Raw genomic sequence first — 22473 nt, 5'->3', positions numbered from 1 at the left:
GTGTTAGCTTCTGTGACATCTCTGGTTTTCCTCCTTCTCACAGTCCGTTCTTTTATCATTTCTTTTACTAATTCTTATTCTTTTTGATATCTAAATGTTGGAGTGCCTCAGGACTTACTTGGTACTGGGACCTAGTTTCTTTTGTAGCTCTATTTTCCCTAAATAGCTTATAGTATTATAGCTTAGAATATAATCTGCAGTACTGATGAGGCCTGAACCTATGTCTCTAGCTTCAGCCTCTCCCTAGAATGCCATTCTCATATCCAACTTTCTACTTTATAGCTCTTTTTGGATATCAAATAGACATTTCAACTTTACATCTAAAACAAAATTCCTTCCCTTCACCTGTGTTCTGTTTTCTTCTCAGTCTTCCTCATCTAAGCAAACAGTATGTACCAGTTCCTCAAATAAAAAAGTTAAATATTATCCTTGATAATATCCTTACTGCCTCACCTCATCCAATTAAATGAGTAAGTCTTATAGATGCCACCTGCACAGTATATCCCCAATTCCTAAATTTCATTGACTGTGCATATCTATCCTACAATCTTCACTTAACAAGAATATTATAACAACCTCCTAACAGGTCTCTACTTTCACTCATCTTTCTCCAGTAATCAATTCTAGCTTGGTAGCTAGAATCATTTTTTAAACATGTAAAATAGATAGTCTCTCTTTTATTTAAAACTCTGTATTTAAAACCTTTCCACCAAAACAGGACGGTACTGGCATAAAAACAGACACACAGATCAATGGAACAGAACAGAAAACTCAGAAACAAATTCACACACCTACAGTGAACTCATTTTTGACATAGGTGCCACAAACATACACTGAGGGAAATACACAATCTCTTCAATAAATGGTGCCGGGAAAACTGGATATCCATATGCAGGAGAATAAAACGAGACCCCTATCTTTCACCATTAACAAAAATCAAATCAAAATACATTAAAGACAAATCTACAACCTCAAACTATGAAACTACTACCAGAAAACATTGGAAAAACTCTCCAGGACATCGGTCTGGGGAAAAACTTCTTGAGCAATACCTCAGAAGCACAGGTAACCGAAGCAAAAATGGACAGATGGGATCACATCAAGTTAAAAAGCTGCTGCAGAGCAAGGGAAACAATCAACCAAGTGACGAGGCAACCCACAGAATGGGAGGAAATATTTGCAAACTGCACATCTGACAAGGGATTAATAACCAGAATATATAAGGAGCTCAAACAACTCTGTATGAAAAAATCTAATAATTTAATTAAAAATCGACAAAAGATTTGAATAGACATTTCTCTAAAGAAGACATACAAATGGCAGTCAGACATATGAAAAGACGCTCAACATCATTGATCAGCATTTCTCTGCTGATCAAAACTACAATGAGATATCACCTTACCCCAGTTAAAATGACTTTTATGCAAGACAGGCAACAACAAATGCTGGCGAGGATGTGGAGAAAAGACAATCCTCGTACACTGTTGGTGGGAATGTAAATTAGGACAGCCACTATGGAGAACAATTCGGAAGTTCCTCAAAAAACTAAAACTAGAGCTACCAAACGATTCAGCAATCCCACTGCTAGATATATACCCCAAATAAAGGAAATCAGTATATCAAAAGTATATCTGTACTCCCATGTTTGCTGCAGCACTATTCACAATAGTCAAGATTTGAAAGCAACCTAAATGTCCATCAACAGATGAATGGATAAAGAAAATGTGGTACATATACATAATGGAGTACCACTCAACTATAACACAGAAGGAGATCCTGTCATTTCCAACAACATGGATAAAATTGGAGGTCACTGTGTTAAGTGAAATAAGCCAGGCACAGAAAGACAAAAAGCACATATTCTCACTTATTTGTGGGATCTAAAAATGAAAACAATTTAATCCATTGAGATAGAGAGTAGAAGGATGGTTTACCAGAGGCTGGGAAGGGTGGTAGGTGGGGATCACAGGAGAGGTGGGGTTGGTTAATGAGTACAAAGAAAAGAAAAATACAATGAATGAATAAGTCCTAGTATTTGATAGCACAACAGTGTGACTGTAGTCAATAATGATTTAACTGTACATTTAAAAATGACTAAAATAATATAATTGGATTCTTTGTAACACAAAGGATTAATGTTTGAGAGGATGGATAACCCATCTTCCATGATGTGATTATTATGTATTGCATGCCTGTATCAAAACATGTACCGCATAAATATATACACCTACTATATACCTACAAAAATTAAAAATAAAAAAAAACCCAAGCCGTCCCATTGCACTTTGAATAAATTCAGATTTCTTATTGTGACTCAGGATGACCTGATTTCTACTTATCACTCTGACATTGTTCATACCATTATTCATTTTTAACCATTGTGCTGCAAATCACATTGGCTTTCTTTCAGGCGCTCAAACAAGCAAAATTTTCTAACCACCTCAGGACCTTTGTCCTAGCTATTCCTTCGGCTTGGATATTTCTTTCTTTCTGATTCTCCCATGACTGGATACTTTTTGCATTCAGTTGTTAGAATAAATGTCACCTCAGGGAGAGCATTCTTGACATTGAAATTAAAGTAGTAACTAGGTTATATTAAACTAATTTATTTTCATAATTTATTTGTATATCATTACCTGATATTTTTTTTCATTTTATTAGAACTTTTTTTTAACTTTTAAGTTCAGGGGTACATGTGCAGGTTTGTTATATAGGTAAACATGTTATGGGGGTTTCTTGTACATATTATTTCATCACCCAGGTATTAAGCCTTATACTCATTAGTTATTTTTCCTGATCGTCTTCCCTTCTCCAACCCTACACCATCCGATACGTGCTGTTCTCCTCTTGCCCGTGTGTTCTCATCATTTAGTTCCCACAAGTGAGAACATGTAGTATTTGATTTTCTGTTCCTGAGTTAGTTTGTTAAGGATAATGATCTCCAGCTCCATCCATGTTCCCATAAAGGACATGTTCTCGTTCTTTTTTGTGGCTGTATAGTATCCCATGGCTACCTGATATTTTCTTATTTATGTATTTGTTTTTATGTTTATTCCTGTCTCCCTTTAGTAGAATATAATTTCCATGAGAGTAAGGACCTTGCCTTTTTTATTCAACTGCTGTTATTTTCACTACCCAGAACAATGTCTGGAATAAAATAGGCATTCAAACACTTAATGTATGAATGTGCATATAGATCAATGAATGTATTGATATATTTTCTAGTAATTCTCTTTTTTGTGTTAATATGTAACACTTTTAATTTCTTTATTAGGTTGTTTTGCATTTCCTTTTATATATATTTGGGATAAGTACCTAACACCTGGCTCTCAGTTGAAGAGACATTAGCTAAGTAAAGCAATGTGAATCCACAAAACAAGTGGGAAATCATATGCATGTTTGTTTCTTCTGAATAAAAGCTTTCTTTTTAGTTATATAAAGTTTATTTTGCAATATGAAACATGCATGCTTTTTAAAAGATTTCTTAATTAATCCACATTCATGTCCTAAGAATGTCAAGAAATACAGATCAATGCATGAAAATATGATTCTCTTGTTCTGTTGAAATAGTGCATGTAAGTATGATACTGGTTGACAAAATTGTTTTATTTTATTTCAGTTGGTTAGAAGCAAACTCTGAATATCTTGTAGAAAGAGATTATGAATCAGCTTGTAAAATATGGAGTGGAAATGAAATGCTCTTAAATTTACACAAAATGGGCATCACCACTGCTACTTTTCCCATTTTGCAGGTAAGATCTTTTTTCTACCTGTGAAATGTATTTAGTGAATTAGAAGTGATTTAGTCATGACTAAATCCAGATTAAATCTAGTGAGTAACCCAGAAGTTTTAAATATAGCAATTTAAATTTTTAAAAATTTTATTATCTAAATTTGATAATCTTTAGGTGATGGCATGGGTAAATTGTGGCTGAAAACATAGCATTACTTAATTTGAAGGAAATAAGTCTTTAAAGGGATTAATTGCTTTGTTTAAAGCTAAAAGAAGTCAATAGTTTTAGGTTGTAGATTTATTTAGTCAATTGTAAAAGTTAAAAATTTTAGAAAATGAGGAGAAATTCCTATTTTGTTCATCTTAATTTAGAAATTATAAACCTGATATTCATGGAGAGATCATGAGTAGGCTTTGGAAGACTATGAAACTTATGAAGCTATATGCAAAATTTTATGAGTATATACTTTTGTACATTTTTCTAAATAGAGGCTGCATAAATTTCATTATATTTTCTAGTGTTTTTTTGCAGATAAGAATATATTTTCTTTTTTGTTCCTATTTACTTATTTAAATTACTAGATTATGTATTTTAGAATGGTTGTTTTAGGTTTAGAGAAAAATTAAGCACAAGGTCCAGAATTCTCATATACTTCCACTCCCAGCTACACACCTATACACATACACAATACACACCAACTCCACAGTTTCCCCATTATTGATCTCTTACAAGAGTGTAGTATATTTGTTACAATTGATAAACCATTATTGATGCATTATTGTTCATTTAAGTCCATAGTTTACCTTAGGGTTTACCCCTTGTGTTGTAGAGTTCAATTCGATTTTGCCTAGGAATCCACCACTACAATGTCATACAGAGTGTATTCACTGTCCTAAAATTCTTCTGTGTTACACCTCTTCATCCCTCCACCACACCATGCCCATACCCACCAAACCCTTGGCAACCACAGATTTTTTTTTTTACTACATTGTTTTGCCTTTTCCGGAATGCCATATAGTTGAAATTGTGCAGTATGTAGTCTTTTCAGACTGGCTTCTTTAACTTAACAATATGCATTTAAGATTCCTCCATGCATTTTTTTTGCCTTGATAGCTCATTTCTTCTTATAGCTGAATAATATTTCGTTATCTGGATGTACCACAGTTTATCCATTCACCTACTGAAAGACACATTGATGGTTTCCAGTTTTTGGCAATTGTGAATAAAGCTGCTATAAACATTTCTATTAGTGATAAGCTTTCTACTCATTTGTATGAATACTTAGGAACACAATTGTTGTATTATATGGTAAGACTGTGTTTAGCTTTGCAAGAAACTGCTAACAGTCTTCAAAAGTGGCTGTAACTGCTGGGTATGGTGGCATGCGGCTGTAGTCTTAGCTACTTGGGTGGCTGAGGCAGGAAGATTGCTTGAACCCAGGAATTTGAGGCTGTAGTGCACTATGATTGTGTGCTTGTGAATAGCTGCTCTCCAGCCTGAGCAACATAGCAAGACTTTGTCTCTTGACAAAAAGTGGCTGTACCATTTTGCATTCCCACCAGCAATGAACAAAAGTTCCTGTTGTTCTGTATCTTTGCCAGTGAACTTTGGGGCTGAGGACTCTGCTTTTATGAGTACAACTTTTTTAGATTATACATATGAGTGATAGCATGCAGTATTTGTCTATCAGGCTTATTTCAGATAACATAATACTTCCAGGTTCATCCATGTTGTTGCAAATGGCAAAATTTTCTTGTTTTTTTAAGACTGAATAATATTTCATTATATATATGTGCCACATTTTCTTTATTTCATTAATCACTCACTATATTCTCACTTTTCCCCATGGGAAGAATTGTGGGCTAATGGAGGCTCTCTTGGCACTGAGCTGTACTTCCATAGGGCAGGGGTGATGTGGATAATATGAAACTATACTTTTTGCCCTCTTCAATGCATCTGTTCTTGGATTTTTTGCTCCAATGGGGTCCTGGAACTTCTCTGCTAGACTCTTAGACTCTTAACAAAGGTACTCTCATATGTGGGTGGTTGTCAGAATTGGTTCATTGTTGGGAGATGACAATGGAAAACTCAAATTCTTTTTTTTTTTTTTGAGACAAAGTCTCACTCTGTTGTCCAGGCTGGAGGGCAGTGGTGTGATCTCAGCTCACTGCAACCTCTGCCTCCGTGTTCAAGCCATCCTCATGCCTCAGTCTCCCAAGTTGCTGGGACTACAGGCATGCCCCACCATGCCCGACTAATATTTGTATTTTTGGCAGAGACGGGATTTCACCATGTTGGCCAGGCTGGTGTCAGACTCCTGATCTCAAGTGATCCGCCTGCCTTGGCCTCCCAAAGTGCTAGGGTTGGAAAACTTAAATTCTTCCATCTTGCTGATGTTATTTCTCAAAGAGGTTTTTGAACAAAAAATGATGAAAATAATTGCTAACATGATCACAATAACATTCTGGGTATGTGACTATTAAAACATATATTTTAATCAGGATATACATAAATTTTTGCCCTGCACTTTTAAAATGCAACGTGGTGTCTATTATAAGAATTTTTCCATGTTGTGACATCTTTTATAATTTTTTTTGCATAAATTGTTTGCATTTTGAAAGTTATTTATATAACAGTAAAATGGGGCTGAGGGTGATGGTGCATGCCAGTAATCCTGCACTTTGAGAGGCTGCAGCTGGCAGATTGCTTGAGGCCAGGAGTTCAAGACCAGCCTGGGCAATATAGTGAGACCTTGTCTCTACAAAAAAAATACAAAAAATTAGCCGGGTATGGTGGCAGTGTGCTGTAGTCCCAGCTAATTGGGAGGCTGAGGCAGGAGGATCACCTGAACCCAGGAGGTTGAGGCTACAGTGAACCGTGATTGCACCACTACACTCCAGGCTGGGGCACAAGGCAAGGCCCTGTTTTTAAACAAAGGGATAAATTGTAGCATATTCACATAGTAGAATACTACATAGCAATAAAAAATGAACTACTTCCAACACAACCATATAGTTTTTTGTTTTTTTTTTTTGTTTTTTTTTGAGATGGAATTGGACTCTTGTTGCCCAGGCTGAAGTGCAGTGGCACGATCTCAGCTCACTGCAACCTCTGCCTCCTGGGTTCAAGTGATTCTCCTGCCTCAGACTCATGAATAGCTGGGATTACAGGCATGCGCCACCACGCCTAATTTTTTGTATTTTTAGTAGAGACGGAGTTTCTCCATGTTGGTCAGGCTGGCCTTGAACTCCCAACCTCAAGTGATCTGCTCACCATGGCCTCGAACTCCCAACCTCAGGTGATCCACCCACCATGGCCTCCCAAAGTGCTAGGAGCCACCGCGCCTGACCCTAGATGAATCTTAAATATTATGTTAGGTGAAGGAAACCAGATTCAAAAGGGTATAAACTGTATAAATCTATTTTTATGAAATTGAAGAACAGACCAACCTAATTATGGTGACAGAAGTTGACAACTATGTGGGGGTTCAGAGCAGTTTGGGCTGAGAAGGGGCACAAAGTAATATCTGGGATTCTAGGAATGTTTTGTATCCTGGTTGGGTGTTAGTTACATGGGGAGGTGTGTGTATTTAGTGAGGTGTACATGTAAGATTAGTTCATTCTACTGTATATGTTACATGTCAGTTATAAAATGTACAAATAAAATGTATGTCGAAGAAAAAAACTGGAAAATACAGAATGGCACAAAGAAAAATGACTCATAAACTCAAAGATGAACATTATGCACATTGTGATTTATGTCTCCTTATGCCTTCTATTCCCATATTTGCTTATTATAAATATATTTCTGGTATGACACATTTCTTTTAGCCTCTTTTAATTTAACAATATATTATGTATACTTTTCCTATTTAAAGATTCCTTCACATAATTTTTAACTGCAGTGTAGCATTTTTGTGAGTGTACATATTCTAAATTGATTAATCTGGTAAGTTGAAATATAGGTTATTTCCAGTTTCCCAGTGTAATAAACAGTTCTGATATGAACATCCCTTATGAATTGTGGTTTTTGAATTTACTTCAAGCAGTCTTTTCTTATCCTATGTTATATTTCTCCTAAAAGTTTTAAGGTATTTATTGTTTATAAAGGATGGGATTTATAAATACTTTTGCAAAGCCTTGGATTCATTTTGTTTATGTTGTGAATTTATGAATCAATTTTTTTCCTGTATGGATAGAGAATTGTCCCAGCACTGTTTCCTAAATGGGGCATATTAATTTCCCTCTAATTTGTAATGCCACCTCTGCTACCTATTTAATTTTCTTTTTTTTAATTAAAAAAATTATTTTTTAACTTTGTTTTTAAGAGACAGGGTCTTGCTGTGTTGCCCAGAATGAAGTGCAATGGTGCATTCATAGCTCACTGTAACCTTGGATTTCTGGTCTTAAGGGATCCTCCTGCCACAGACTCCTCAGTAGCTGGGACTACAGGCATGCATCACCACACCTGGCTAATTATTTATTTATTTATTCATTTTGAGACAGAATCTCACTCTGTTACCCAGGCTGGAGTGCAGTGGTGTGATCTCAGCTCACTGCAATCTCTGCCTTCCAGGTTCAGGCAATTCTTGTGCCTCAGCACCCCCAAGTACCTGGGACCACAAGCATGCCACCACGCCTGGCTCTTTTATTTATTTATTTATTTATTTTTTTATGGTAGAGCCATTTATTTTCTTTTGGGTATATACCAAGTAAGAGGATTGCGGGGTCAAATGGTAATTCTTTATTTTTTTAATTATTATTATACTTTAAGTTCTAGGGTACATGTGCACAATGTGCAGGTTTGTTACATATGTATACATCTGCCATGTTGGTGTGGTACACCCATTAACTCGTCATTTACATTAGGTGTATCTCCTAATGCTATCCCTCCCCGTTCCCCCCACCCCACGACAGGCCCGTGTGTGATGTTCCCCATCCCGTGTCCAAGTGTTCTCATTGTTCAATTCCTACCCCTGAGTGAGAACATGCAGTGTTTTGTTTTCTGTCCTTGTGATAGTTTGCTGAGAATGATGATTTCCAGCTTCATCCATGTCCCTACAAAAGGCATGAACTCATCCTTTTTTATGGCTGCATAGTATTCCATGGTGTATATTTGCACGCCTGGCTCATTTTTTGTATTTATTTATTTATTTTTTATAGAGATGGGGTTTTGTCATGTTGCCCAGGCTGGTCTCCAGCTCCTGAGCTCAAGTGATCCACCTGCCTCGGTCTTTCAAAGTGCTAGGATTACAAGTGTGAGCCACCCACACCTGGCCTAATTTTTTTATGTTTTGTAAAGACAGGGTGTCACTATGTTGCCTAGGCTGGTCTTGAACTCATGGCCTCAGGCCATCCTTCCACCTCGGCCTCCTGAAGCACTGGGATTACAAGAGTGAACCGCTACACCCAGCCCCTCTAATTTTCATATATGTGTGAATTTATATTTGGACTTGATTCTGTTCCACCATTCTTTTTCTCTAATTTGTCACGTTTGTTAATTAATGATAAGAAAAGTGCTTATATATAGTAAGGCATATCCCTCACTTTATTATTTTCCTTTGGAATTGTATCAGCTGTCCTTTGTTTTACTCAGCCATTTGAATTTTAGAATTAGCTTATAATCTTTAGGAAAAGTTCTGTTGGAACTTTTATTGTAATTGCACTGTATTTATAGATTAATTTGGAAAGAATTCATGTATTTACATTATGAAGTTCTCCCATTCATGACAAGATATAGTTCTTCATTATGATTTCTTCCTATCTTTCAATAACATTTTATAATTTTATTTTTAAAAGATTAGATACTTTTGGTTAGATTTATTCTTCGGTAGCTTAAAGTTTCTGTTTCCATTACAAATGATATATTTTTAAAATTACGTTTTTAATTGTTATTGCTATATCAAACTGGTGTTTGATTTTTATTTATCTTATAATTGTCTTATTAACCACCTTGTTGAATTATTTTACAAGTTTGTCCACAGATTATCTTAAATTTTCCATATAGATAACCGTATTGTCTGAATAATGACCGGCTTCTTTCTCATTTCTTTCTAATTTCTTCATGTTTTTGTTTCTTACTATGCTGGCGCAGACTTCCAGTGCGTTGTTTATCACAGGCAATGAAAAAGACATCCTGGGCCGGGTACCGTGGCTCATGCCTGTAATCCCAGCACTTTGGGAGGCCGAGGCGGGCAGACCACAAGGTCAGGAGATCGAGACCATCCTGGCTAACACGGTGAAACCCTGTCTCTACTAAAAAACATACAAAAAATTAGCCGGGTGTGGTGGTGGGAGATTGTAGTCCCAGCTACCTGAGAGGCTGAGGCAGGAAAATGGCATGAATCGGGAGGCGGAGCTTGCAGTGAGCCGAGATCGCGCCACTGCACCCCAGCCTGGGCGACAGAGCGAGGCTCCGTCTCAAAAAAAAAAAAAAGAAGAATAAAAAAAAGAAAAAGACATCCTGGTTTTGTTGCTTAAAGGAGCAATTACTAGTATTGCACCCTTTATTGAAATGTTTGCTGTGGTTAAAAATTTTTTAATTGACAACTTCATTGAGCTATAATTTAATTCATATGCTTAAAATTTACCTTTTAAAAGTGAGTTCTGTGGGTTATTTTTATATTATTTTATATCATATACATATAATATATTTTTATTATATACTATATATACTATATTATATACTATATTAATACTATATTATATACTATATACTATATACAATTAGTTCTGTTGAGAAAAGTATTCCTCTGACCCACTCCTCAATCCCAATTCTCACTTTTATCTCTTGTAGTGGTTTTTTCTGATATTTAACCACATTTAAAAAAATAACGTGGGTTCTGCTTCTTTTGAGTTTTCAATTTTAGATGTTCTCTGTTGACTTTCTCTTAATTATAATGATGATTTAGCTCCTTTAGACACACACACACTCTTCTCTGACACACACACACGCATACGCGCTCTCTTCCTCCTTTGCTTCCTCCTTTTCTTCCCTTCTTTCTTTTCTCTCTTCACTCTTTATTCTGCCAGTATAGTTATATTGATATTCAGTGTGGATATCATCATGTGTATGTATTATTATAGCTCATGATAGTAATGTAATGTAGCTTACTTGATTATATTTTTATGCAGCTTTATGTATGTTTCCTAAGGAACCATAATTAACTTTTTATTTATTTTTCCATTGCTTAGTTTTCTATTTTTCTACCCCCCCCAACCCAGCTGCCAATGTGTGGGTAACCTAATGGGAATTGAGCTCGGAGTACTCTCATGATTCAATATGTAGTATTTCATTTAGCCCTTCTGTTTTTAGTACAGCGCCTCACCTTTAGTAGTTTATATTTTCTATATTTTATCAGAGTAAATTGCCAGTGTTCTGCCAGTGTTGGAGAAGGATATTAAGCCTTGATGTAAGGTGTTGCTGGGGGGACTTCATTTTTCAAAAAGAATAGTTTGATATTTGTATTTCATTGCAGGGCTGCATATTTTTCCACATTCATGTTGTCTTTCTTGTTTGTTCTTTGTTGGTTTTTTAAGTCTTTCTACTTATTTGTATTCTTTAATGTTTTGTTCAGTAAGGCTGATTTTTACTCTTATAGATTTGTGTTGTTTCACAATATATCTGAATACTAAAATGTATCGTTCTTATTTATCCTATTTCCTCGTTTTATTTTCATTGAACACATTTTATTGTCAGACATCAGAGTTGTCACCAATATCTTTTATTGCTTCAGTATCCAGAATTTTCTCTTTTACAATCTGGGAAACATACTCTTCTGTTTTCTTATAATTTTGTCTTATTGTCCGTACTTTCATCCATTATTAAAACTTACGAGCCATGTAAAGACCAATGAGCCAGTTAACATACATTTTGTTATTTAACATGTATTGTTTCCTTAAGTCATTTAGCTTTGCTTGTGATGTAGTCATATTATTCTCAGCATCAAAATTACTTTCTGGAAATAATTCATGGATTTAAGGCAACATATCAATTCTTTAAAGACTTTTGGAGAAGCTACTTGCTATATTTTTATTTAATTCCTTACTTCTGAAAGGCACCAAATAATACCCTGATTGACCGAGAAGTAATGAATCTTCTAAATACTAACTTATTATTGAAGAGTCTTTGACTCTGAGGAGAATTTTGCTAATATGGCAATCTAAAATACATTGATAGTATTGTGCTGTTAATAATTGTCTTAGTCTGTTTGTATCGCTACAAAGAAATACCTGAGGCTGGGTAACTTATAAAGAAAAGAGGTTTATTTGGTTATTGTATAAGAAGCATGTCACCAACATCTGCTTTTGAGAACCTTAGCCTGCTTCTAGTCATGGCAAGAGGTGAAAGGGAGCTGGTTTGTACAGATCATATGGCAAGAGAAGAAGCGAGAGAGAGAAGGGAGGGAGGTGTCAGGCTCTTTTTAACAACCAGCTCTCATGGGAACTAACAGAGCACTAACTCACCTCCTCTCCACGTAGGGAGGGTGTTAATCTATTCATGAGGTATCTACCCGCCATGATCTCAAACCTTCCAATATGCCCCACTTCCATTACTGGGGATCACATTTCAATATGAGATTCGGAGAAGTCAGACTATCAAACTATAGCAATTCTGTTCACCTAAAATTTCAATGCATGTTTTGTTTGGGTTTCATTATATTTTTGAGAAGTTTCTATTTCCAATTCCCTCCCAACCCCTCTACACTTAATTTGGTAATTTCTTATAGGGACATTTTTCTGCTGTTCTTCAAAAAGAGGAAAAAATCTCACCAATTTATGGTAAAGAGGAGGCAAGAGAAGTACCTATTATTAGTGCATCAACTCAAATAATGCTTAAAGGACTTTTTATGGTGCTTGACTATCTTTTTAGGCAAAATAGCAGGTAAGTGAAGATAACTAATGTGTATTTTCCTTTAAAAATAGCCTAATTTGGGTGCTAGCATGTGTTTAATACATACCAATTTTGGGTGAGTAAATAGGAGAATTGAAACAAGTGTTATAGGTATTATTATATATTTGCTGTTATTGACACAGGCTTAGAGGAATTGAAATTAGTCTGATGCTTTTTTGAGACAGGGACTTGCTCTGTCACCCAGGCTGAAGTGTAGTTGTGTGATCACAGCTCACTGCAGCCTTGACCTCCTGGGCTTAAGCAATCCTCCCACCTGTTTCCTGAGTAGCTGGGATTACAGGTGTGCACAGCCCACACCCAGCTAATTTTTAATTTTTTTTGTAGAGATGAGATCTCACTATGTTGAACAGGATGGTCTTAAACTCCTGGCCTCAAGTGATCCTCCCACCTCAGCCTCTCAAAGTGCTAGGATTGTAAGCGTGAGCCCAACCTGGCCAAAATTAGTCTTTTATATTAATGAATATTGAAATCATTAAACATATTTAATTAAATCATATTAAATTTTTATCTTCTATTGCTAAAGTTTTCTTATGTTCCTACAGTGTCAGAAAGTCCCTTTTTTATTGTACGAACTGTGGAAAATGAAAAACAACCAATCCCTCTCATCCTATAACTTAAGTTATAGTAGAACCTAGTTCTGGTATTTTTTTGTGTATGTGGTAAAATATACATAAAATATACCATTTTAACCATTTTATGTATACAACTCCATGCCATTAAGTACAGTATGTTTGCAATGTTGTACATTGTACTCATTTCCAGAGATTTCCAGAAATTTTTTTATCATTCCAAATAGGAATTCTGTACCCATGAAATAATAACTCCCTAGAGTCTTTCCCCTCATCCCCTGCTAACCTGTATTCTATTTTCATCTTATGAAGTCCTTTTTAGGTATTTCACATGAGAGAAATCATACAATGTTTGTCTTTTTTTGTCTGGCTTATTTCAATTAACTTAGCACAGTGTTTTCAGAATTCATTTATGTAGTAGCATATATCAGAATTTCATTCCTTTCTATGGCTGAATAACATTCCGTTGTATATATATACCACAGTTTGTTAATTTGTTCTTATGTTAATGGACATTCGGGTTATTTTCATCTTATGCCTATTGTAAACAATGCTACTATGAACGTTGGTGTACAAATATCTGAGTTCTGCTTTCAGTTCTTCTGGGTGTATATAAGTACCTAGCAGTGGAATTGCAGGATCATATGGTAATGCTGCATTTAACTTTTTGAGAACTCACTATACTGTTTCCCACAGCAACTGCATTATTTTCCATTCCCATTATCAATGCACAAGGGTTCCAGTTTCTACACATCCTTGCCAACAGTTTATGTAGCAGCATATATCAGAATTGTTATTTTGCTGACACTTGTTATTTTATTTTTTTATAATAGCCATCCTAATAGGTATCAAGTGATTTCATCTGGTTTTTATTTGTATTTCCTAATGACTAGAGATGTTGAGAATCTTTTCATGTGCTTATTGGCCAATTGTATGTCTCTTTTGGAGAAATATCTGTTGGAGTCTTTTGCCCATTTTTTAATTACTGTTTTGTTGTTGTTGTTGAGTTGTAGTTATTTATATATTCCGGATGTCAGTCTTGTAAGAGATTTATGCTTTACAAATATTTTCTCCCATTCTGTGGGTTGTTTTTTCATTTATTGATAGTATACTTTGATGCAGAAAAGCTTTTTAATCTTGTGGAAATCCAATTTATCTTTCTCCTTTTTTGTTGTTGCCTGTACTTTTAGTGTCACATCCAGTAAATCATGACCAAATCTGATATCATGAAGATTTCCCCTTTGTTTTCTTTTCTTTTTTTTGAGACGGAGTCTTGCTGTCTCCCAGGTTGGAGTGCAGTGGTGTGATCTTGACTCACTGCAACCTCCACCTCCCGGGTTCACGCCATTCTCCTGCCTCAGCCTCCCGAATAGCTGTGACTACAGGCACCAGCCACCACGCCCGGTTAATTTTTTGTATTTTTAGTAGAGACAGGGTTTCACCATGTTGGCCAGGCTAGTCTCAAACTCCTGACCTCGTGATCTGCCTGCCTCAGCCTCCCAAAGTGCTGGGATCACAGGTGTAAGCCACCATGCCCAGCCACATTTTATTCTTTTTAAGCTTAGCCATTTTCTAGATTGATATTGAAAGTAGTTATAAACTGGATGGTATCACAGATGTCATTTGGTTCAGCACCTTCATTAAAAGTAGATGAAGGCTGAGACTCAGGTTTCAAAGGAATGTAACAATTTTATAAATTTGTTGCTAATACTTTAAAAACTTTCAGTAAAAATTATCTTTCTGTTTTCTCATGTAATAAAAAAGTATAACCCACCTTTTAGTTTCTTTAACCATAATGCTGTTTTCTATTTTGTAACTCATCATATAGTAGAGCATGCAGAGAGCTCTGGACTGGGAGTTAGGAGGCCTGGATTTTAATTCTGCTTCTGCCCTGACATATGTAATGTTTGAAAATGAGGTTAGGAAGTAGCTGGTAAAAGATAGATGGTTAGATTATTTCTAATATTCCCTCTGAGAATCAGTTGATTCTATGATTTAATGACTTAATTAATATCAGAATTACTGAATTTAATTAATGGTAAGGAGAATGTTATTTTTGAATAGGAAGGTACCAGCTCTTTCAAATGAGTTTTAATGTAATCAGTTTCTATATTGTATGTAGCTGGGTCATAGGTTTTACAAAGTTTTGCCACTTAATTAGCATTTTCTTTGCATCTAGATTTGCAGATGATTATAAAATTGCAATTCAACAGACTTACTCCTGGACAAATCAGATTGATATTTCAGATAAAAATGGGTTGTTGATTCTACCAAAAAATAAGAAACATTCACGACAGAAAACGGCAGTTCGTGTGCTAAACTTTTGGTGCTTAAATCCAGCTGTGGTAAGCTCATCATGTAAAAGGAGATTTTGTCTTCCTGCTCAGTACCAGCATTTTAATAAATATGGTTGACTCTTTTAAAAATAGTTGTTTGTTGTTGTTGTTGTTGTTTTGAGGCAGGATCTTGCTCTTCACCCAGGCTGGAGTGCAGTGGTGCAATCTAGCTCACTGCAGCCTTGACCTCCCGGGCTCAAGCGATCCTCCCACCTTAGCCTCCCGAGTAGCTGGGACTATAGGCAAGGGTCACTATGCTCGGCTAATTTTTCTATTTTTTGTAGAGACGGGGTTTCACCATATTGCCCAGGCTGGTCTCCTAGACTCAAGTGATCTTTCTGCTTCAGCCTCCCAAAGTGCTGGGATTACAGGTGTGAGCCACTTTGCCCAGCCTCTTTTAAAGATAATTTTATTTATCTAATGTTGTTTTCTTTTAGGCCTTTTCAGATATTAATGGCAAAGTTCAGACTATTGTTTTGACATCTGGTACATTATCACCAATGAAATCCTTTTCGTCAGAACTTGGTGTTACATTTACTGTCCAGCTGGAGGCTAATCATGTCATTAAAAATTCACAGGTTAGTTGTTTTTTTTTTTTTTTTGAAGGCCTTCAGTGTTTCTACTTACTTCAGTATAACTCTATATAAACAAGTTAGAAGGTACTTGAAGTGCCAGGAAGTAAATCTTGATAGGAAATTCAACATTCCAGTTTTATAATAAAAGAAAATCTGTCAGCTACTTAATAGTGTGTCTAGAGAAGGAAATAATCCAGTCACTTGGGATGCAAAAGGCTGTATTTCAGCTTCTTCTTTTAAATAAGTTTTAGTTTTGTAATGAAAACAAAATTTTGATTTATTTAGTTCTCATGGTATAATTATTTGTATTTTATTTATTTATTTATTTATTTATTTATTTTTTTGAGACAGAATCTCGCTCTGTTGCCCAGGCTGGAGGGCAGTGGTGTGATCTTGGCTCACTCAGGTTTAAGCAATTCTCCCGCCTCCGCCTCTCGAGTAGCTGAGATTACAGGTGTGCGCCACACGCCTGGCTAATTTTTTATTTTTTATTTTTAGTAAAGATGGGGTTTCACCGTGTTGTCCAGGGTGGTATTGAACTCCTGCCCTCAAATGATGCACCTGCCTTGGCCTCCCAAAGTGTTGGGATTACAGGCCACCATGCCCGGCCTATTTATATCTAATTTATTTATCTCTGTGTTTTTATTTTTACTTTTATTTTTTCAGACACAATTTTGCTCTGTCCTCCAGGCGGGAGTGCAGTGGTGCGATCTCAGCTCACTGCAGCCTTCGCCTCCTGGGTTCCAGCCACTCTCCTGCCTCAACCTTCTCAGTAGGTGGGATTATGAGTGTGTGCCACCATGCTTTGTGCATTTTTGTATTTTTAGTAGAGATGGGGTTTTGCCATGTTGGCCAGACTTTATTTATCTTTTTAGAGACAAGGTCTCGCTATGTTGCCCAGGCTGGCTTCAAACTCCTGGGCTCAAGCAGTCCACCTGCCTCAGCGTCCTGAGTAGCTGGGACTACAGGCATGTACTACCATGCCCAGCTTGTATAATTATGCTTCTCTTTTCCATTAGACTATAGTGTATCCTGATTCTTCCTTTTACATTCACATTCTTCCTCTGTGCCTAGATTAATAGCTGGTATTTAGCAAGTGTTCAGCACGTTTGAATATCTGAAATGAATTAAAATGTACTCTTATGAGTCCCATGATTTAAGATTTTAATGTTTTATAACGATGCCTACTAAATGTTATTTTAATTTTTGTAGAAATGTATAGATTATCATTTTTCATTATGCCTTCTGGTTTCTTTTTATGAAGTATTTTAAAGTAGTTAGGCACACAGGTGATGTTAAGCTGTGGTTAATGCTAAAGTGGTTAAGTTAACATCACCTGTGTGCCTAACACAAGGCTAGTTCTTTGTTAAGCTATATACACAGGTTTATGGTGGGAACATTTGTGGTTCTCACAATTACCTGGGAGCAACTACGGCATTTGGTAGTTGGGAACCTAGAATGCTAAACTCCTATATAACTAAGAATTGTGCTTTCCAAATGCCAGAGTGTTCCTGTTGAGAAATGTGACTATCAACAGCAGTGAAGGAAGAATACATGTTCCACATTTTCAAGTTGCTTTCTTTAGAGACACAGATAAATATAGGAAGTTGGTAAATTCAGCATACGTTTTCTCATAAGAATGTTATTACAGGCTCTACGTTCTCAACCTACTGCACAGAAGTCCATTTAACCTGTAATGTCTCTGAATTATAATAATGTAGTTGTGCAGCTGGATTCTGTTATACTATAATATTTTCCTTCAACTTAAATTTTTTAAAAACTTTAATTGTGGTAGAATATACATGACATAAAATTTGCCATCTTAACCATTTTTGAGTATACAGCTCAGTCTTATTAAGTATGTATATATTGTTGTGCAACCAATCTCAAGACATTCTCCTCTTGAAAAACTGAAACTCTGTTCCCATTAAACAATAGCTCTCTATTCTCCCCCTTCCCCAACTCCTGGTAACTACCATTCTACTTTCTGTTTCTCTGAATCCGATTACTATAAGTACTTCATATAAGTGGAATCATAAAGTATTTGTCATTTTTGTGACTGGCTTATTTTACTTAGCATAATGTCCTCAAGGTTTGTCCATGTTGCAGATAATGTCTTCAAAGTTCATCTATGTTGTAGTATGTGCCAGTTTCTTCTTTAAAGGTGAATAATGTTTCATGTGTGTATATGCCTGTGATTTATAATAATATATATTTGGTCTTCCACTCCATTTCTTGGCATACAACTCCTAAAATCCTTAGAATCTCCAAAGTGATATTTTGTATGCTAATGAGATGACTAATGGTAGGGGGCCCCTAGATAGCATCAGGATGGGGGCTGGTCTCCGGAAAGACCAAGACATGATAGGAGAGTTGGGATTTTCACCCCCATTTCTCAACCTCTGGGGAGGGCCTGGGGGAGATGGTGCTAAAGGTTAATTTTATTTTAATATCTAGTGGTTTAATCAATCATGCCTACATAATGAAGCCTCCATAAAAACCTAGAAGGACAGGGTTCAGAGAGCTTCCAGATAGCTGAACACCTGGAGGTTCCTGGAGGGTGATGTGCCTGGGAATTGAAGCTCTGAGCCCCTTCCCACATACATCTCTTTATCTGTATCCTTTGTAATATCTTTTATAACAAATCAATAAGTGTAGGTAAATGTGTCCCTGGGTTCTATGAGCAGCTCTACCAAATTAATTGAACCCAAGCAGAGGGTTGTGGGATGCCCGATTTCTAGCTGATCAGTCAGAAGCACAAGTAAAACAACTGTGACTGGCAACAGAAATCAGGGGCAGTCTTGGGAACTGAACCCTCAACCTCTGGGATCTGAAGTTATCTTCCAGTAGATAGTGTCAGAATTGAATTGAATTAGAGGACACCCAATTGATGTCTGTTGCAGAATTGATTGTTTGCTTGGTATGTGGAGAAAACCTCCCACACATTTGGTCACATAAGTTTTCTGTGTTGATTGCTGTGGTGCGAGAGCAAAGGAAAACGTTTGTTTTTTTCTACTCAATGCTACATTTTGATAATTTATTCATCTATTGATTCTTTCAACTGTATTTCAAAATAATTAGAAATTTCAGAAAAGTTGAAAAGGTAATATTAATATTGTGAGTATCTTTATATCCTTCACCTAGATTCATCACTTGTTAACATTTTGCACAATTTCTTCTGTCTCTCTCCGTCTCTTTACATATAAGGGAGATAGAATTGCAAATAACTGTAAGCTGTGGTGGGTATGGTTTTTTTCTATGACTAAGGATCTTTGAGCACCAGTGAATTTTTGAAAGAGTAGTTCCTATCATTTTTGACACTTGCCTATGGCAAATTATACTGGCCTTCATCCCCAGTATTTTGGAATTATCTGATTCTGCTATTGGTATATATTCATCATTTCATTTGTTCATTTATTCACCTAACAAAAATTTGTTACATGCTTACATTTTGCAAAGCTATTAAGTAAATAAAGACAGATACAACCTGTTTTGCTTTCAAAGAATTTTCACTCTAAGAGAATTTAGTGATCTACCTAAAGCAAAACTTTTATAAATTAAATCTGTATACAATTAATTAAAGGTAATAGAAAAACCCCTCACAATTTAAAAATAAATTTTTGTTAAACTTGTTGCTTGATCTTTTATGTAAATACTTCCAAATAAATATTAATTTCCATGCATTTTTCAGGCATAACTCTAATAATGACATATTCATATTCTAGGTTTGGGTTGGTACCATTGGGTCAGGCCCCAAGGGTCGGAATCTCTGTGCTACCTTCCAGAATACTGAAACATTTGAGTTCCAAGATGAAGTGGGAGCACTTTTGTTATCTGTGTGCCAGACTGTGAGCCAAGGAATTTTGTGTTTCTTGCCATCTTACAAGGTAAGAGAATGTTTCTTGTTTCTTTTGCCTTTAAATAATCATTTATATTTTAAACATTGTCATGCTAATTTAAATATTACCACAGTAAGCTTCCTAGGGTAGAGGCAACAAGGTAATAATTATAGTTTTCTTTTCTTTTTTTTTTTTTTTTTGAGACGGAGTCTCGCTCTCTCACCCAGGCTGGAGTGCAGTGGCTGGATCTCAGCTCACTGCAAGCTCCGCCTCCTGGGTTCACGCCATTCTCCTGCCTCAGCCTCCCGAGTAGCTGGGACTACAGGCGCCCACCACCTCACCTGGCTAGTTTTTTGTATTTTTTAGTAGAACGGGGTTTCACCGTGTTAGCCAGGATGGTCTCGATCTCCTGACCTCGTGATCCGCCCGTCTCGGCCTCCCAAAGTGCTGGGATTACAGGCTTGAGCCACCGCGTCTGGCCTAATTATAGTTTTCTAAACATCATATATTATTTTACTTATTTTTTGATTAAGATACTGCCTGATCATCCTACCTCTGTTTTACTTAAAAGTCTGAATGAGCAAGGCTGGACATGGTGGCTCATGCCTGTAATCCCAGCAGTTTGGGAGGCTGAGCTGGGAGGATCACTTGAGCCTAGGAGTTCAAGACCAGCCTGGGGAACATGGTGAAACTCTCTGCCTCTACAAAATACAAAAATTAGCTGGGTATGGTGGCACAGACCTATAGTCCCAGCTTCTTGGGAGGCTGAGGTGGGAGGATTGCTTGAGCCCAGGAGGTTGAGGCTGCAGTAAGCCATGATTGCACCCCTGCACTCCAGCGTGGGCAACAGAATAAGACTCTCTTTAAAATAAAATAAAACAATCTGAAAGAATGAACGTCTTCAAGTAATGTTAGTTATATAGGAGAAGTGTTTATGTGTACATTATTTTTATTCTTAGGGACAAGTTGATATTTTCAGAGTAGAAAGGAAAGGAGCATTCCTTTTTATTTTCATAAATTACATTTCTGAATGTTTCATTAAAGTTAATCTAAGCTAAATTTTCTTTGCTGCCCTCATTTTACTTCATGTATCTGGCCAGAAGAATTTTGTTGTTGTTTTTAGAGTCACTCTGATTTTTAATATTTTTTTTTAGTTAATTTGAAAGTATTTAGTATATTTTGGTCCTCCTAATATTCAAAGCATTGAAACCACATATAATTCCTGAAAGTAACATCACATTGTATAAAAATCTAACCTAAATCCAATGTAGAGAAGTGGCATTCCTTCTCTTTTTTCCACAGGAAGTTATACCTCTAAGGACAGAAGCATTTGGAAATAATATATTTGAATGATAATATTGATAATTTTGATTCCTCTATTGTCTTTTTATATATATGTACTTCGATAGCTAGGGATACACTAAAGCAATTAGTCTCTTGTAGATAAATTAAAGGATTTGTTTTCAAAAAGATAATCAGATAATTTTTTACAAGAATATCTAAAAATAAAATGGACATAAACATTTTTTAAAATTCTTAATAGAAAACAAGATGTATTCCAGTGTGAACATCTACACCAAGCAGTTATATTTAGGAAAACTAGTAATTAAACTTGACACTAAGTCATACAACAAAACATGTAGGGAGTTGGTCTTACCTAATAAAATTTGTAAAACTTTTAATTCTTAAATATGGAGACAAATATCTTCTGGGAAATTGGAAGAAAAGTTATTTATGGGATTATAGAAACTGCACTCACTCCACAATTATGTAAGAGATAAAAGCAAAATCTTATTGCATTGCTAAAACCTTTTTATATTTTCCAGTCATAGTCACAAAAAGGGAGATAGGAGGTGTCTGGGTGACATTTTTCTGCTAGGCTTGGAATACATATAGCAGACAGTATGAATTTTAGTTACAGACATTTATAATTGGGTGACTAGACACTGTAACGTTGAAATAACTTTTTAGTGATTGTATATATATTAGCAAAATGAATAGATTATTTTTCTGCTTCTACCTTTTCAATTAAAAATAAAGACACAAGAAATCCTTCAAACATATTTTGTTCCCATTTAGTTTATCTCTTTGATTAATTGTGAAATTAATTGTTCTGCAGGTTTTTGTTTAATTTTTTTGTGGCGTAAAACAGTAAACATTTATTATCTCATAGTTTCTTTTTTTTATTATTATACTTTAAGTTCTAGGGTACATGTGCACAATGTGCAGGTTTGTTACATATGTATACATGTGCCATGTTGGTTTGCTGCACCCATCATTTACATTAGGTATTTCTCCTAATGCTATCCCTCCCCGCTTCCCCCACCCCAAAACAGGCCCCGCTGTGTAATGTTCCCCACCCTGTGTCCAAATGTTCTCATTGTTCAATTCCCGCCTTATGAGTGAGAACATGCGGTGTTTGGTTTTCTGTCCTTGTGATACTTTGCTAATGTTCTCATTGTTCAATTTCCGCCTTATGAGTGAGAACATGCGGTGTTTGGTTTTCT

At 36.0% G+C, this 22473-nt stretch overlaps 2 protein-coding genes across 7 annotated transcripts in view; one reads left to right on the top strand and one right to left on the bottom strand.

The window, feature by feature from the left end:
- Positions 1–22473, bottom strand: part of PTRH2 (peptidyl-tRNA hydrolase 2) — a 1137200-nt gene that overhangs the window by 746146 nt on the left and 368581 nt on the right. Inside the window, exon 1 of one of the 5 annotated variants that reach the window (XM_050764782.1) lies at positions 10945–10954. The exons of 3 other annotated variants lie outside the window; for them this stretch is intronic. The gene's annotated coding sequence lies outside the window, so the exon portion shown is untranslated. Of the gene's footprint in view, positions 1–8631; positions 8644–10944; positions 10955–22473 lie in introns of those variants that run through there. One more of the 5 variants, XM_050764785.1, reaches the window with a different exon arrangement.
- The window catches only part of BRIP1 (BRCA1 interacting helicase 1), a 176950-nt gene that overhangs the window by 59487 nt on the left and 94990 nt on the right, over positions 1–22473 (top strand). For both annotated transcript variants that reach the window (XM_050764650.1, XM_050764651.1), the window contains 5 exons: positions 3620–3752; positions 12463–12617; positions 15396–15561; positions 15990–16130; positions 19853–20014. In XM_050764650.1, coding sequence (XP_050620607.1) covers positions 3620–3752; positions 12463–12617; positions 15396–15561; positions 15990–16130; positions 19853–20014 — 757 coding nt within the window. The remainder of the gene's footprint in view (positions 1–3619; positions 3753–12462; positions 12618–15395; positions 15562–15989; positions 16131–19852; positions 20015–22473) is intronic.

This window comes from Macaca thibetana, chromosome 16 (genome assembly GCF_024542745.1).
Source record: "Macaca thibetana thibetana isolate TM-01 chromosome 16, ASM2454274v1, whole genome shotgun sequence".
NCBI classification, from domain to species: domain Eukaryota; kingdom Metazoa; phylum Chordata; class Mammalia; order Primates; family Cercopithecidae; genus Macaca; species Macaca thibetana.
Note: the sequence above shows the minus strand (reverse complement) of the source record. Positions and strands in the feature narration are given on the sequence as shown.